The sequence below is a fragment of the Cannabis sativa genome, chromosome 1, assembly GCF_029168945.1.
Source record: "Cannabis sativa cultivar Pink pepper isolate KNU-18-1 chromosome 1, ASM2916894v1, whole genome shotgun sequence".
Lineage (NCBI taxonomy): Eukaryota > Viridiplantae > Streptophyta > Magnoliopsida > Rosales > Cannabaceae > Cannabis > Cannabis sativa.
In genome coordinates this window covers 2,636,654-2,654,768 of record NC_083601.1, presented here as the reverse complement: position 1 = coordinate 2,654,768, position 18,115 = coordinate 2,636,654, and the positions used below count along the sequence as shown (strand labels likewise).

At 32.3% G+C, this 18,115-nt stretch overlaps 2 protein-coding genes across 2 annotated transcripts; one reads left to right on the top strand and one right to left on the bottom strand.

Moving 5' to 3' along the window:
• The first annotated feature begins 1,642 nt into the window (after positions 1-1,642).
• On the top strand, positions 1,643-8,231 carry LOC115703663 (QWRF motif-containing protein 7). The gene is made up of 5 exons (XM_030630903.2): positions 1,643-2,514; positions 6,976-7,212; positions 7,313-7,402; positions 7,485-7,592; positions 8,061-8,231. Exons 1-5 carry the CDS (start codon positions 1,915-1,917, stop codon positions 8,130-8,132), a joined length of 1,107 nt encoding a protein of 368 aa, XP_030486763.2. The 5' UTR covers positions 1,643-1,914; the 3' UTR covers positions 8,133-8,231.
• Positions 8,232-12,777: 4,546 nt separating this feature from the next.
• On the bottom strand, positions 12,778-17,774 carry LOC115705501 (leucine-rich repeat receptor-like protein kinase TDR). Its single transcript, XM_030632844.2, has 2 exons — positions 14,632-17,774; positions 12,778-13,404 (listed from the first exon to the last, which is right to left on the bottom strand). Exons 1-2 carry the CDS (start codon positions 17,342-17,344, stop codon positions 12,938-12,940), a joined length of 3,180 nt encoding a protein of 1,059 aa, XP_030488704.2. The 5' UTR covers positions 17,345-17,774; the 3' UTR covers positions 12,778-12,937.
• Between the last annotated feature and the right edge of the window lie 341 nt (positions 17,775-18,115).

Below are 18,115 nucleotides of genomic sequence, written 5' to 3'. Positions count from 1 at the left end.
TACGTTATGCACTCAATTATCTGAAGAACAACCGTCATCACGTGCTAATTCTAAGGCGTGAATCGAGGTATATGTCAGTCAGCAATTGAGCCGAAATTGAAAAGACCATAGGTTAGAGTCACATCGGGTCATCAATCAACACCTCGGACATGTGCCACCCGTTCAAACAAAAATCCAGACCGAGTGAAGTCCACGTGCGACTAAGAAGGTCCCGCGCAGACTTGTGGGACAAATGTTATCCCATTTTCTGCACAACGATGTGGCAAAATACTTAAATAACACGTGTCCTGCATTTCCTGTATCTAGGAGGAAGTGAATGTTTCGAACAGGTATGTCAGCATGTATAACTCTTGATTACCCAGGCAGGATGAAAGACAAATTATCCGAGCAGGTATAAATGTGACTTTCTGAACTACTTATCAGGACTTAACTACTTCAGAATGATCTTGTGAAGTCCAGGCACGAAGGCAATTCTTACAATCGTGGGATTGAATCAGAGAAATATGACAACTTGTTCTAATCTCCTATTTCGTGTTTGCATAATTATGTAATTAATGTAATTTTCTATTTTATACATTGTAAGCAAAAGGGAAACCTTCTCTCATGCATTAAGGCCCTATAAATAGTGACTTAGCCTCACTGTGAAAGAGATCGAAAGAATTGCTTCAGAGAGAAATCTAAGAGAATTACTCAGAGATTCATTGTAAGAGCTTTTAGAGAGAAAAACACTTTGTTCTTTCTCTCAAGTTAATACAGCTCAAGGGGAGTAGGTTATTACCACACTCACGGGGCCAAGCCTTTTTAAATCTGGTGTTCTTTATTACTTATTTGTTTTTGCTCTATTTTAATTATATTCTTAATCGCTTATTAATTGATTCACTGTCGTTGGCTAAAAGCGATGTCAACACTTGTGTTATTTTAGAATTAAGTTATACTTTATTCTATTGAATTATAAAATTTTTAATAGAAAAATGAAGTTGAGCAGAAAGTTAAATTATTTAGTTTATAAGATTCATTTTAATATTGAGGTCCGAATAAATAGGATGAAGAACCAATAACCAATTTCAATAGTGGCAATTCAAAAAACAATGCTAAATTGAATTAGTAAAAAAAGTTCTCAATTCAACCAAACCAAGATCAATCCTACCAAAAAAAAAAAAAATGATTTAAAATAAATTATGACTAATTAAGATTTTGTCCCATAAATTTTGACATATACTAAATTATGTCTCATGAATTTTTTTTAGCGTTAAAAATTCTCCTGAATTATTGAGATTATCGAATTTAAGGACTTTTGTCTAATTTCATTTAATTTTACTAATTTAGTGATTGTTTATGTATTACATCATGCTCCTCAAACTTTAATATCTACCAAATCACGCTCCTCGTACTTTGATATGTGTCAAATCATGCCACTTTCATTAATGTTAGATTTTCTTTACTAAAATTGGACAAAAGTTCTTAAGTTCAACAATCTCAATTGTTCAAAAAAAAATTTTAATGATAAAAAAATTTAATTTAATACATGTCAAAACTCGAATGCAAACATCCTAATCAGCCCTAAATTATTATATTGATTTACACATTCCAAATTATTATTCCCTTCAACCAATTGTGTAGTCGTGGAAACCGGGGCGGCAAAGAGTCAAAGAGTATATGGTGGGCTGATGAGATGACATTAATTGATTGAGTTTTATATATTACCAAAACGTGCCATCAATTACTTTTTTTGCTCTACCAAAATTCATTAAGCTTTGTATATATATATTCCTAACCATTTTATATTGTGTTGTTGTTACGTGTATGATAATATTTAAATATGATCACCATGTATTTATAATATTTAGGCATGCATGAACATATATATATATATTTATAGGGTATGATTCTAAAGCAATTAATAATAAATCATATATGATGGAGACATCATCATACTATCGGCGGCATCCATGTACAAGTGCACCATCCTCACCTTCACCACGCCTTGTCCGAACCCGAAGCGGGAGTTCCTCCATAACTAGCCCCAACACTACTACTACTACTACTACCAATCGTTCCAAATCCACAACAACAACAAGGCCACCTAATAATAATAATTACAATTACTACAAAAATTCTACTAATTCACACGTGCAAAAGAAACAACCAGCTCAAGATCAATCATCAACTTCTTTCACCAAGTTCTTTGGTGGTGCAACAAAGGCCCCTAATAATAAACCGGTCCCGGGTTCGTCTTCGGCGTGGGCGCTTTCGCCGGCTCGGTCTCTTCCGTTTGCAGTGGCGGCAGCGCCACCGAAATCCTGTTCGGGTTCGGTGAAGGTGAAGGCTAATAATAAGTCGAGTAGTAGTAGTAGTGGTGGAGTTTTGAAGTATTTTATTAGGCATAAGAAGGTTTCGCGGGTTCAAGAGGAGGACTTTCATCGGTTTAGGATTTTGCATAATGGGCTGCTTCAATGGAGATTCGTTAATGCTAAAGCTCTAGCTGCCATGGCTGCTACTGAGCACATTGCCGAGGTTAGTCGCATCACCTTTTTCATAAGTCCTCAAATTTGGCTGAAATTAGGAGTAAATATTTTAATTTATTAATTATAAGTAAGAAGTAAAATTGCTAGCTAATTATAAAGTCTAACATTAGTAATTAAATATATACACATTTTTAAAAAAATTATCCATTATCACAAATACATGTTATATTACAATTAATGAAATAATTAAATATGGAGGAGTTCAATATTAATAATATAAAAATCGTGGTTAGATATATTTTTAAAAGGGTTATTTGCGGCAAAACCCCCTAAAGTAGGAAGGTTTTTGTAACTAACCTCCAATTCTAAAATTTTTGCGGTAAAACTCCCTAAACTCAATTTCTGTTAGCAGTTAGCTATTTCCGTCCATTTTTAGCTGTTAACTGCCATGGTGGAATGTCCACGTGTACACGCATAATTTTATTGGTCCATGTAAATAAATATTTAAAAAAATAAAAAAATAATTATTTTATAAATAAAAATTAAAAAAATATTTTTCTTTACAAATTAAAAACTTAAAAATTAAAAAAATAATTTTTAAAAAATAAAAATTAAAATAAATCCTAATTTCCTAATAAATAGATTAATTTACTAAAAAAATATATATATTTTTTTTTTTTTTTAATTCCTTCCTCTTTCTTTTTTTCTTTCTTTTGGAAACTCCAACCTCCATTGTTGCTCTCTGCAACAAACAACAACAACAACACAAACACCACAATCTCCCACCACAATCTTCTTCTTCTTCTTCTTCTTCTTCTTCTTCTTCTTCTTCTTCTTCTTCTTCTTCTTCTTCTTCTTCATTTTGTCTACCGAACATGCCCTTAATCCCACCAAAACCCAACAAAAGCCTTCTCCACAAACACCCACTCTACGCCCCAACCCAATCCAACCTCTCTCTCCAAATCAAAGAAAAAATCATCTGTCAACCTCCATTGTTGCTCTCTGCAACAAACAACAACAACACAAACACTCCACTGTTGACCATGGGGCAGATTTTTTTTTTTTTTTAAAAAAAGCTTGGCAGAGATGGGTATGGCGTCCACCGGTGTTGGGATTTTAGTTTGGGGTTGTTTCTCTGTTATGTGGGTTGGCAGAGAGAGAGGCATTGGTGAGCGGGAAGATTTGGGAGATTGCTCTCGCTGGTTCGAGGAGATGGAGCCGGTTCTGGGTCGTCGACTTTGTCGTCATTTTGATCGAGATCAAGAGGGTTTTGGCGATCTGGGTTTGGGAGATTCGGTGATCTGGGTTTGGGGGATTTGGAGATTCTAGGGTTATTATGGATTAGGGTTAGGGTTTTTAGCAGAGAAGAAGAAGAAGAAGGAAGAAGAAGAAGAAGAAAAGAAGGGAGTTAGGGTCATTTTTTTGGCAGAGAAGAAGAAGAAGGGTGAAGGGAGTTAGGGTCATTTTTTTAGCAGAGAAGAAGAAGAAGAAGAAGAAGAAGAAGAAGAAGAAGAAGAAGAAGAAGAAGAAGAAGAAGAAGAAGAAGAAGAAGAAGAAGGGAGTTGGGGTTTTTTTTAATTTTTATTTTAAAAAAAAATTGTATTTTTAATTTTTAATTTTTTATTTTTAAAGAAAAATTATTTTTTAATTTTTAATTTTTTATTTTTAAAATAATTAATTTTTTTTATTTTTTTAAATATTTATTTACGTGGACCAATAAAATTGTGTCACGTGTACAATGTGTACACGTGGACATTCCACCATAGTAGTTAACGGCCAAAAATGGATGGAAAGGGCTAAGTGCTAACAGAACTTGAGTTTAAGGAGTTTTACCGCAAAAAATTTAGAATTGGGGTTAGTTGCAAAAATCTTCCTACTTTAGGGGGTTTTGCCGCAAATAACCTTTTTTAAAATAACTGATCCAATAGTGCAGTCGCAACAAATATTATTTAATATTTATTAAAAGTTTATCAAGAATATATTAAATTACAAATATATAAAAAGTTAAACAACTTTTAATTAGGGGTGTTCATCCGATCCAATCCGCACTTTTTTGGTCAAACAACATCCAATCCGCACTAAGTGCGGATTTCATATTTTGGATCCAATCCGATCCGCATAAGAGTTTAAATCCAATCCAATCCAATCCGCAATAGTGCGGATTGGATCGGTTATTTTTTTCATAATAAATTATTTAATATTTCATAGAAAAAAAAATTAAAAAAAAAACTATTGTTTCTTAATCTCCAATAATAATCTATTTCCATCTCTATTTATATACAAATTAAACCAATATACATATATATCATTATATATATATATACTTATCTTTAGATTTACACTAAAATATATATGTATCTATTACTAAAATAAATAAGCTAGTATATATATGTTTAAACTTTATGTGTATGTGTCTATGTGAATAAGAATTATTTTTTTTGTATTTTTTATTACAAAATAAATAAAATACACCAACTCAATATATTACTAAAAAAGATTAATAAATTAGAAGTTTGTGTCTTTTTTTAATTAATATATATTATATATTATATTTTTTTAAAAATATATATATAATTTAGTGCGGATTGGATTGGATAGGTTACTTTTTGAGGTCAAACAACATCCAATCCGCACAAGTGCGGATTTTAGATTTTTCAATCCAATCCAATCCGCACAAGTGCGGATATCCGCATTTTGCGGATTGGATTGGATTGGATCGTGCGGATTGGATTGGATCGGATACTTTGTGAACATCCCTACTTTTAATCATTATAATATAATTAGTAAAATAAAAATTAAATATATATATATTTTATTTTGTGGCAAATTTGGAACAGTTTTTATAAGATTCTTGTAAGATGATTTTTTATTGAAAATATACAATTCGTTTCACTACAAAAAAAAAAAAAAGGCAATTTTTTAAAATATTCTAAAATATATTTTTATAATATATATATTTTTTATTTTACATATTGTATGTATACATTTTTTTTTTCTAAAAAAATGATATATTATGAGTATATATAATAAGTTAATATATTTACGAATAAACTGTACATTTTTTTTAAATATTATATTATTAACTTTTATTATATGGAGATGGCTCTTAATGAAACTTACAAATCGTAGCATGTCTTTTTTTTTTTTTTTTTTTTTTTCATTTATTAATTTATGCAGTTTTAGATTTTTTTTTTCTTTTGATTTTTTACAAAAATATTAGATTTTAGATAATAAAATTTTATAATTTTACTGTCACACGAATTTTTTTATAAAATAACCGTAAAACAACAAAACAGAACAATTAAAACAACAGTAGTACAATTAAAAAACAACCATAGAACGATAGTGAAAAATTAGCATAGTACACAATATAAAAAAATATACAGTATTTTTGAAAAAAAAATTCTACCCCGCAGTAAGAAAAAATTAGAAATTTGAGTATGTGATATAAATTTTTTTTTTTGAGAAAATTACACTCTATACCTACTTTTTGTTTCATATTTTAATTTTTACCTTCATTAAGAAGTCTAATTTTGATAAATTTTGTGAGGTTATATTTGGTACTTTGATTATAAAAGAGGGTATTTATCAATTAAAATTATTTTAGAGTTATATTTGGTTAATGTGTAATAAAAATGGGTAGTTTTTAACTTATCCCATTTTTTTTGGTAAGTTAAAAAATACCAGTTTTATTAATCAATTAATCAAATTTACATCTAATTTTATATTTAATTGAAACATACCTCTTTTTATATGTATTGCATCCAAAATACCCTGACATAAGAGAGTCACGTGGAGAGTATCTTGAAGTGACAAGGGCAAAATTAGTACAATATTTTAAAAAAGATGTAAAAATGATAGACTTTAAAAAAGATGGTAAAAATAAAAGAGGACAATATAAAAAAGGTATAGAGTGTAATTTTCTCTTTTTGTTTACCATGTTGATATTCCAAAGGGAAACATACAAAAATACTGAAATTTGAGTTAACTTTTACAAAAATACTGTCACAGATAATTTTTTTTTTAAAATACTGTGTTTTTATAAAACACTAGTAAAACACAAAGCAGATCAACTCAAAACAACAGTTGAACAACTAAAAAATACTAGTAGAACACCAGTGAAAAATTAACACAGTATACTGCAGTATGAAACTTATAAAAAAATATAGTAAAAAAATAAAAAATACCGCCTGACAGTATTTTTGTAAAAAAAATAACAAAAGTTATTATACCATGTAAATTTTCCTATTCCAAATGGACACCGTATCCAGGGCTGGGCTTGGGCTAGGCACGGGCCCAACCAGAACCAAAACAATATTTAAAAAAAAAAAACTATATTCTTTTATTGGTATTCAAAAATATTATATATTTTTTTAATAAAGGTTCAATAATTCTCTTCTGTTAATATTCTAAGACTACATAATCCTATTTTTCAAATTTACCTTTGAATAATATAGAAATGTTATTTGAAAATATACTGTTAATTAATTATTAATTAACGTTATTTCAGAGTAAATTGTTCTCAGTGTGGCTCTGGATCTTTAAAATGAGAAACTCAATTATGGAAAAGAAAATAGAGGTGCAGAGGGTTAAACATGAGATCAAGTTGTATCAGATTTTGAATCCTCAAGTTTTGCACCTCAATGAGTGGGCCAAATTGGAGAAAAGAAATCAAGAATCTGTGGGAAAGTTGGCCACAAAATTGTCAGCCATTTCTATTCAACTTCCTTTGATCAATGGTGCTAAGGTACATACATATTTAATTAATTAAGATTATCCCTATCTAATTTTCATGTAAATCTAATAAATAAATGAACATGTATATTAATATTGATATTTGTGCACAGGCTGATGTTATGTCAATCTACGAAGCCATGTACACAGCCATTGATGCTATGGATGGCATTGAATCAATTATTACTAAATATTTTATTGAGGTAATTATTAGTTAAGGTAGGGGATACAATATTAATTTAGCATACTTGATAAATAATATAATAATATTTATGTTCTTATTAGGTTGAGAGAATTCTTTACATGGTTACAGAGCTTCTTATTACGACAAAACAACAAATAGAAAATCTTGAGGAGCTGGAGAAAACTGTTACACTTGCTACTACACTACTGGTGAGTATCATTCTTATTTCTATTCAGGATTTTTATCATTCTCAAAAAAGAAATACCAGAATTTCCCATTAGAAATTGAATTTTATCAAAAATTAATATTAAGGGTTTTTTTTATGCAATAATATTAAAGGTCTTAATGGCTACTATTGCCAACTTTTTTTTTTATTATTATTATTAATATGAGCCCACCACACAGACAAAGGTAGGCCTATTTTTCCTTTAACGTACTACCCTGGTCCATTCATGTGGCCATAACGTATGGGCCTGTTAGATAACTTTGTTATAAGGGCCTGTTGGAACCTACAATATTGACACTTTATCATGTTTATTCATGCTTTCAAAGTAGGTTTTTATTTATTTATTTTGAATAAAAGTTGGTTGATTTGAATGTTTTTGAAGATTATTGTCTGTGTGAATTTTTGTGGAAATTATATGTATACATGTGTATGTCCTTTGTTTTGTTAACAGGTTAAGGAGACGAGTGTAAGAGCACAATATGTGGAAGCAGCTTTTGAATCTGTGAGATGCCAAATTTGTTGATGAGTACTACGTACGTAGTAAATCCTGTTTTATTTGGTCAAGCGCAAACAAGTCTGAATGTACCTTTCAACTGATTTACCTTATTACTCTACAATATGATATAGTTTTGATGAATATAGGGGTAAGTTGAAAAATGCCTTTTTTATTCATCAATTAATCAAATTTATCTCTAATTTTATATTTATTTGAAACATACCTCTTTTTATATGTATTGTACCCAAAATACCCTTACATAAGAGAATCACATGGAGAGTATCTTGAAGTGACAGGGGCAAAATTAGTACAATGTTTAAAAAAAGAGGTAAAAATGATAGATTTTAAAAAAGAAGATAAAAATAAAAGAGGACAATATAAAAAGAGTATAGAGTGTAATTTCCTCATGAATATACATATTACATATGTTTATCTAGTTTAGCACTATTATGATGAAACCTACAATTAAGTTAAGGACACTTGAATTCTTCAACCGCGTCATAATAATAATAAGTATTGCTAGTAAGCACCTTGAGAACCCACTATAGGCAAATTAGACTTATGACTGGGACCTATTTAGTTCAGGAGTTTTGAAAAAAATCTTTTTAAAAATGTATATTTTTTTTTACTAATTTTGAAAACATCATATTTCTTTTTCTAAATAAGCGTTTATTTTTTTTTTCTATGGCCCACCAAAGTTTAGGACTAATCTGGGCATATATAAGTGCTAAACACTATATTGATGTGGTGCATGATTAGTAATTTCTTGTATTATTTATTAAATTAAAATATGTAGAACACAGTATTAAATTGTACCAATTGTCAAACCCGAAAATTAATAAGGCTAATTCTCGAGATTAGTCAACGATTAGTTTTGAGAAAGGAAAGATATCAACTTTAAGAGTTGCTCGAGAAATGACCAAGTCAACGCATGTATCTCAGGGCCATTCGACAAACCCTAGCCAGGGTGGCCACTCGACCAAGATGACCTTGAAGTCACTTGATGACCAAGCAATTGAAGAGGGTCACTCAGTCATGCTTGGCCCTAAGTCACTCGCCCATGACCATTCAAGAGGTAACTCGACCAAGATGACCTTGAAGTCACTCAGCCAAGCCAAGGGAGAATGCCACTCAACCATGCTTGGCCTAGGTCACTTAGCCATGACCATTGAAGAGGTTACTCTACAAATTGGTATCCTGAACATAATATGGAGTTTGTAGTTAATTTTTCTTACTCGTTCTATGTTATCAGATACTAATTAGAAGTCTTTTTTTATTATTATTTTATTTAGATACCAACTAGCACACAACATGACACCATTAAATATATAATTGTATGTACGTCGACTAATTTAGTCAAATTATAGTATATTTTTATCAATTTAATATGAATATCGAGTTGTAAATATTTGATGGTAACCTGTCCAATTAAAAATAAGAAATAGTTTAACTGGTCCAAATCGACCTTCACTTCTTTTTTTTTTTTTTTTTTTATATATATAATTATTATTGTTAGTTTCTAGTATTTAAATAATTAAATTTTTAAAAAATATATAAAAATATATTATTCGTATTTTAAGCTAAAAAATCATATAGTCTAAATTAAATTTAAGAACTTTAACATAATGTAAGTATATTTGAGTAAACATACAAAAAAAAAAAAAAAAAACAAATATTCATCAAAAAATAATAATTATAAAAAAATATAATAATATGGTGTAGATTTTAAATTTTAACTTTAATATTCAAATGCAATAAAATTTATTAAAGTCTAAATTTCAAGTTAAGTACTATAAAGTACAAACTTTAAATACAACATAGTTTAATTAATAAATGTAATTTATGTAATATATTATATATATACTTTTATTGAAATATATATTGGTTTAATTCGATTTATTCGAGTTGATTCGACGGTTTAAAATAATTTTTAATCCACATAATATATTCATTTGGCAATTTAAATTTTCACTAAATTATTTCAAGTTGTATTTTTTATCAATTTATTTGATTTAATTTGGACGGTTTGTGTTTTTTTTTTTTTGAACACCAATTAGTACTAAATTATATATGATACTAATTAATATCATCATATAACACCAACAAATAGATAAAAGTAAGAGAACATATATTGTTAAAACAATATATTTACATTAAACACCCAACTTCATTAAACTTTCAAATGAAATTAAAAAGAAAAGAAAAGAAAAAGAAAAAAGTCTTCAAAAGAAAAGATTTAGCTGGATAATAGTTAATTGAAAAAACAAAACTAAAAGAGAAAATAAAATAAATGCTTAGAAAAAAAAAATATTATTAATAAAAGTAATTAATAGTATGATAAAATAGTTATTAAAGTTTGAAATTTGGTTAATTAAGCTATTTGATATTATAATATGGGTATAATAAAATTTCTATTATGTATTATTTATTTGTATTTTTTTTAAAAGTAAATAGAGTTTCCATTAATAGGTAAACCAAATGTAGTTTATTCAGGGTCCACCTTGAGTTGAAATGAGCTATAAGCAAAAAAATAATTTTGGGCCCTTACTACGAAGGTAAATGGTATTTTTAAAAATTATTAAAAAAATATATATGTATATTTTTTAAAAGGTATTTTTTTTTTATTTCGGCCCCTAAAATGAATTGGCCCTAGACGCAGGCTTAGCCTGCCTATGCCTAGGGCCGATCCTAAGTCTATTACATGTATATATTGCTTATTGAGTAGAATCAATAAAAATAAGCTAATGAAGCTATTTATATTAAAAAAGAACAAAAATCCTAATATCATCTTCAACTAAATGACTTATAAGCCGCCAGATGTGAAGCATCAAAATAATGTGAAGAAAACTAAATTTTCACTCTTTATGAACATGTGACAAATCACACCTATCAATAACAAAACAAAGATCCTCTAATAAAAATTGGATAAAGACACCCCAATTACTAGAATAATGGAAAAAATCATGATAGACCATGTTAAAAATTTCAAAAAATAAATCTCGAAGAATCATAAAATAAGATGTCAAAAGACATCGGTAAAAATTTTAAAATAACCTATGCATCCATAACCAAAACAGACTAGAGATCGAATAGGGGTGTAAAAATAATGTTATTAGAAACAAATAAAACACCAAAACCCTTACATAAAGAAAGACAAGACAAAATGGAGAGCAAAAACCAATGGCACTAATCACCAAAGGGACCACACGAAATTGATCATTGTCTCACCGACCACACCCCAACTGTCTTTGACCACAGACTGAGAATTTCCAAAACCCAGATACGAGCCATAAGGTCCTTGCCAAAGTCTCATCGAAATCATTGATTAAAAAATCAGATCTAAAATGGACCACCAAAGAGGAAAAACTCTTCTTAGAACGACCCAACCCAGAGCTAGCACCGCTGAATGATTCGGCAAAACATGTGACCCATCGCTTGAGAATTAACACGACACAGCCAAAGAGATATCGCAGACCAGCAAAGACATCGTAGGAACGAAAAGGCAACCCATGATAATAGCCACCATAAAACCAAGTCTCAAAGGCCAAACAAAGCATCCCCCTGACCATGGCCACACACCAAACCCAGAGCTGGTGAATCATGGTCGAAGAGGGAGAACGAAGACACCAAGCCGCAGCAGATGCAAAACATAGAGAAAAAACCTTATGCGACATTTATGATAAATGAGTAATTATTTGTATTTTAAAGTGTGCAGATGTAAATTTCTCTATTTAATACAATTTTTTAAACTTTTATTCCTCAATTAATTCAAGAATATTGTTATTCAAAGGTAAAGTTGTACATTCGGGGCAAACTTTTTGGCACGACACGAGCAGGACACGGTACAAAAAAAATATGAGCTTCAGTCCGACATGACACGAATAAATATGAGACTGGACATGACACAACAAGCACGAATGTATTAGTGCAAAAACACGACACATAAACACAAAATAAAATCAAGAATTAAATCTACAAAACCAATTTTTTTTTATTTAGTAATTCGTCTATTTTTTTTTTTTTTATAAAAAATGTACATTTTTTTAAAAAAAAAATTAAAATTATATGTATATTTTCTAAAATATTTAAATTATTTATAAAAAAAATTCTAAATTCCTAATCATATGGTTTCTTGTTGGCAAAAGTGATTTTTTTTTTAAAAACAAAATAATAGAAGATCTATTTGTTGAAACAATTCATTTATGTCTTAAAAATTAAAAATTAATTTGAAAAGCATAAAAAAAATTACCAATTTTCTATAAATATAAATCAGACACATTCATATAGTTTGTATTATAAATATGGGCTGGTCCATATTACAAAAATGGGATGGCCCGTTTAAGCCTGATATGGACCCCACTTAGCAAGAATAATTCCTGTTTATGGGTTAGGTTAGGCATGACCTTTGAATTATGGGCAAGGTCCAACACGACCAGACTGTTGGAAATTATAGTTTTCCAAATCTTAGATCTACTCACTAGTATGTTAATTAACACCCTAAATATGAACTTCCTTTATGTCGTACGTCTTGTGAGCATCATCTACTCCGTATTCGTACGGTGCCTAAGCCTGTTTACTCTTGTTACGAGCATCCATATTTATGTTAATCTCCGATATATAGTTATAACTTATAAACACATACACTACACACATTAAAAAAAAAAAGGAATTACCAAAACAATAGAACACCTGATAATTAAGCTTCCATTGAAAAGTAAAATAAGAAATCACTTCTCCTATACCAATTCCCCCCCACATATGAAAAATAACAAAAAAAAGCCCCAAAAAAGGAAAAAAAAACCATTTTCATATAAAATTAGTAAAATCATATATTAACAATCGGCCGCGGGTGGTTTTTGTGGCAAAGGAATACTATCATGATCGCTCCCACTATCACCACCACCACCAATGCATATTACATGATGATGATGATGAGTAGTAGTAGTTGTAGTTGTGGTGAGCTCCGGCAATTTCCTCTTGGGCTTGGCCTCTTGCAGCATCAAAACCACATCCCTCATCGAGGGCCGGTCCGCGGGGCTGCGGCTGGTGCACAGCAGCGCAATTCTCAGCATTTGCATCATCTCTTCCCTCACAGGCGAACACGCCGCCCCAGCATTCTTGTCCAACACATCTCTTATCCCATCTTTAGTCTTAATCTTTGTTCTCATCCAATCCACAATGCTGTTCCCGTCACCAAACTCTGCGTCTACTGATCTTTTCCCGCTTAGTATCTCCATCAAAACGACGCCGTAGCTGTATATGTCACTCTTCTCGTCCACTTGTAAAGTGTAAGCGTACTCTGCACATAATTAGTTATTAATTAATTAGCTTATTAATTGTATTATATAAATATATACTGCAGTTAACGTAAAAGTAAATAATACAAATGCATGGGAAGTCAATTTGGGACAAAATCTAAGGTGGGGTCATAGTATGATAACAAATAATCGTACACATATATAAACATACACAAAAAAAAAAAGGATCTATATGGAAAAAGAAAAAGGAGAAATAAATAAAGGAAAAGTTATATATGACCCTCCTACCATGCGCAATACTGCTAGTGCTACAATCACCGAAAAAACAATATTTTGCTTCAAAGAAATTGTGAACAAAAACAAAACTAACAAAAAAGAAGTAAAAGGACTTGTGAGTGTACTGCGCATGCACTAGGCTGCTGGCCGACTCTGTCCCTATTTAATTAAAATCACATAACTTAATAACCCCACCATTTTTCAGTGACATGTTCATAATAATGACTGTGTTTTTTTTGTAATGAAGTATTAGTTGTGTGTGTTAATCACATCGGTTGACGTGGGAAACTAATAGCCTAAGGTTTGGTATGTATGCAGAAAATGTCATGTCGACTTTTTTTTTTTCCTTCTCTTCTTTTTCTTTTAGGATGAAATATTTGAAAGCTATATTAAGTGATGAATAGATAGAGAATAATATAATAACATATGTTTTTAATTATGGCAAAGATATACACTCATTATAACCTAAACCCCACCATTTATGATGAGAGCGAGACATGTTAAATTAACCTTTTTCTTTTCTGAAAAATTATTTAATTAAATCCTGTTTTCAATATATATTTTGTAAAAGATCTATATAGTAGCTATTGCATATCTTCAAAAAGGAAAGTATTTGTGATACAATTTTGACTATTTTTTTGCATCCACACCTCCTTATTAGTAGATGCAACAATAGATATAATTATTTAATCCAAACAAACAATGACATATATAAAGATCTAAGAAAGACAAACCATAACTCCAACACTTGTCCCACTCAACAACATTACATAGTTTTGGCTCATTCTTAATTAATTACTAGTCTTAATTTCAAAGGGTAAATTAAAGCTTTAATCATCATTATTAAGATAGAAAACAAAAAGCAAGTAAAACAAAAGATTACCATACCAAGCATATTTTACTATGACATATTAATATTAATCTAACTAACGTGCGCCGGAAAAGGTCAACCCCGTTAACACTGTTCATACAATTTAAAACAAAGAACGTACCTGGCGCAATGTAGCCATAAGAACCGGCGATAACAGACATGGACTCGTCGGTCTGGATGAGCTTAGCCACACCGAAATCTGCGACCCTGGCCTCCATCTCACCGTCCAACAAGATGTTACTGGGCTTGAGATCGCGGTGCACAATGACTGGATCACAGTCATGGTGAAGATAGCAAATCCCCTGAGCCACACCCAAGGCGATTTTGTAACGCGTGACCCAATCGGCTATCAAATTTTGAGCCTTGTTCTTCCCATGCAACAAATCGTCTAAGTTACCATTAGGCATGTACTCGTAGAGCAACATGGTACACTCCCTGTTACTGCAACACCCTAACAATCTCACTATATTCCTATGCCTCACGTTTCCCAATACCTCCACCTCAGCAAGTACCCCTCTACGCCGTCTGATGTTCTCCTTTTGCTTACCCCACAGTTTCTTAACGGCTATGATTTCGCCACCTGGCATCTCTGCTTTGTATACTGTTCCAGTGGACCCCATCCCAAGAATCTTGTTACTCATCGACAAACACTCCAGTACGTCATCGGCGGTGAAGTTCAATCGCTGAAATGCCGTCAGTTTCCACGGTCCGATTTGACGGTCGTCGTTGAATCGACGGCTGTAGTTAGCGCGGAAACACCTGGTTCCGGCAACGAGGACGAACAGTCCGATCCCGAACGCCGCCGCCATTATCCAGACGATAGCGCCGGCGGTCCGCTTCGGTCGCTGCTGATTGACCTCGACGGCGCTGGCGCCGAGAGTGTCGTCTGCAGCGCAAGGCTTGGGTAAAACTCCGCCGCAAAGTCCTTCGTTGCCGGAAAACGACGACGGATGGAGGTTCGGGAACAGGACTCCGGACGTCGGAATTGGACCGGTTAACGAGTTGAAAGCGACATTGAAGGTGGACAAGGTGCTACAATTTCCAAAATCGGAAGGAATCGTTCCAGTGAGATTGTTGTGAGAGAGATCGACGTTTGTGATGGAAGGGAGTGTGGAAATCTCCCAGGGAATTATACCGGTGATGGAATTGAGGCTGAGATTCAAGGAAAGTAGCTTCTCGCAGTGACCAATGTCCCAAGGGATATTACCTTGGAACATATTATCTTGCAATTCGATCTTCATCATACTTCTACAACCAACAAATTCTGGTATTTTGCCTAGGAGCTTGGACGAAATAGCAGAAAAAATCTTCAAATTAGTTGAATTCCAAATGTTATCAGGGAGAGTTGAGTTCAAAGGGTTTTGGGAGACGTTTAAGTGTTCGATTCCCTCCGCATTGCCAAGTTCTTCAGGTATGGGACCGAAAAGGCTGTTGTTACTCAAATCGACGAAGCTTATATTGGGCAAAGACAAAAGCCCGTAAGGAATAGAACCGGTGAGGTTGTTGTTCTGGGCTCTGAGCCGATTTAAGGAAGTGCAATTCCCCAGTGAGTCAGGGAGCGAGTTGACTAACCTGTTGGAGAAGAGGATGAGTTTGACGAGCTTGTTACCATTGCAGATGTTTGATGGTATTGGTCCCTCGAGTGAGTTGGTGGATAAATCGACCTTCGTTAGCTTAGCGCTTAAACCGAGCTTTTGTGGGATTTTCCCAGTTAAGGAATTATTCCATATAATTAAAGTGTCCAAGTTTGGGAACTCACCGATTCCTTCTGGAATTTCACCACTTAACTTATTAGTGCTTAACGACAAGATCGTTAGCTCTTTTAGCTTAGATAACTCTGCTGGTATACTCCCTGACAGTTTATTAAACGACAAATCGAGAATCTTCATGGCTTTTAAGTTACCAAAACTTGCTGGGATTTCTCCCGAAAGGTTGTTCCCGAACATTAACATCGTTTCCAGCTTCGTTAAGTTGCCGAGTTGAGGAGCGATTGGCCCAGAAATGTATGTATTATTTGAAATATCAATGTACTTGAGATTTGATAACAATCCGAGTTCTGATGGAAGCCCATTTGAGAACTGGTTGTAGCCTATCTCCAAGTGCTCAAGCTGCGATAAGAAGCCCAGTTGAGGTGGTATGGAACCTGTCAACAAATTCCCAGCTAGAAGCAGATACTTTAATCTTGGGAAACTCCCATAAGACTTCGGAATGCTGCCATTGAAGTAACTTCCACTGAAGTTGAGCTGTTCGAGGTACCTAAGCTTGACAATGTCTTGAGGTAAGGGTCCAGTAAAGCTGTTGCTGTAAGCGTCAAAGAGTCGCAAGAAGTTGAGCTTGGAAATCCCAGGTGGGAAAGTTGAGTTAAAGTTGTTATGGCTGATGTCAAGGACTCTGAGCTCAGTTAATTCAAAAATGGCCGTTTGAAGAGGTCCACTGAAGCTGTTTCGACTCAAGTTCAAGTGGGTTAAGCTCGATAAGTAACGGATTTCAGAAGGTATTGTGCCAGTAAGATTTTGGTGAGAGAGGTCGAGACTTGTAATTCTTGGTGTCTTGTCATGGCATTTGATTCCTGACCAAGAACACCAAAGAGGGTCTTCTAAATTAGGCTGCTTGGAGAGGATTGGAGAAGGGTCCCAATCTTGGAAAGAGTTTGATTGAGTTTCTTTATTAAGAGATGATTTTAGAGAAAGGAGGGCAATGACCTGTAACGGAAGCTGATGATGATCATGAGAAGTGGTATTAGGAGACGGTGATGAAGAAAACACTATTGATATTTGCAGAAAAAAGAAGTAAGAGAAGGTAGTGAGAAAGAAATAAGGTAAAGAAAGTTTCATGGCTATGGAATTGCAGTGGTAAAGGATAGTACTACTGAGAGAGAAGATGAGTTAATAGAGGTAAATTTAAGGGAAGGAAGGTTTTGATGAGGGAGAAAAATACTTTTCCCGAGTGCTGGGTGCAGAGGGAGTTTCATGATGATTGTTTTCTTCGGTGGGCATATGGAATAGGAGAGAGAAACTACTTATACAGTTACTCCTACAACTTCTTCTTCTCCTCCTTCAGAGGCTCTCTTCTGTATCAGTATCAGGTACAACTAGTAAGATTTATTTATTTATTTCTCTCTGTTTGCTTTATTTATTTATTTATTTTTTAGTTTTATTTTTGGGCTACATGAAAATATGAATATGTATTCTACCTTTGTCTGATATCCAACCAAGAATACTTTTGTTTATTTATTTTTTTTTTTGTTAATATTTTCCTTTTCTTTTGCCTCTACTTTTCATCATTCCTTGTTTCCTTTATTCTTATTTTTTGTTGGCCAAAACTAAATTGATCAACATGTGTAACAGTAACCATGTCTCTCACAGGATCCAAGAAAGTCATTTCAATTTCCCACCATATTCCCTACCCAACCCAAACCACTATTTTTCAATTTTTATTTTAAATACTTCTTCCCTTGGCTAATTAATTTTGTTTCTTTATTATCCCTTTAATTCTTATTTCCACCTTTTTCTTTTATTCTTCCTAGTTACTCTTTTCTTTTCATATATATCTTCTTGTAATTTCTAGACATGTATCATTTTATTCAACAACAATAGAAACATTAC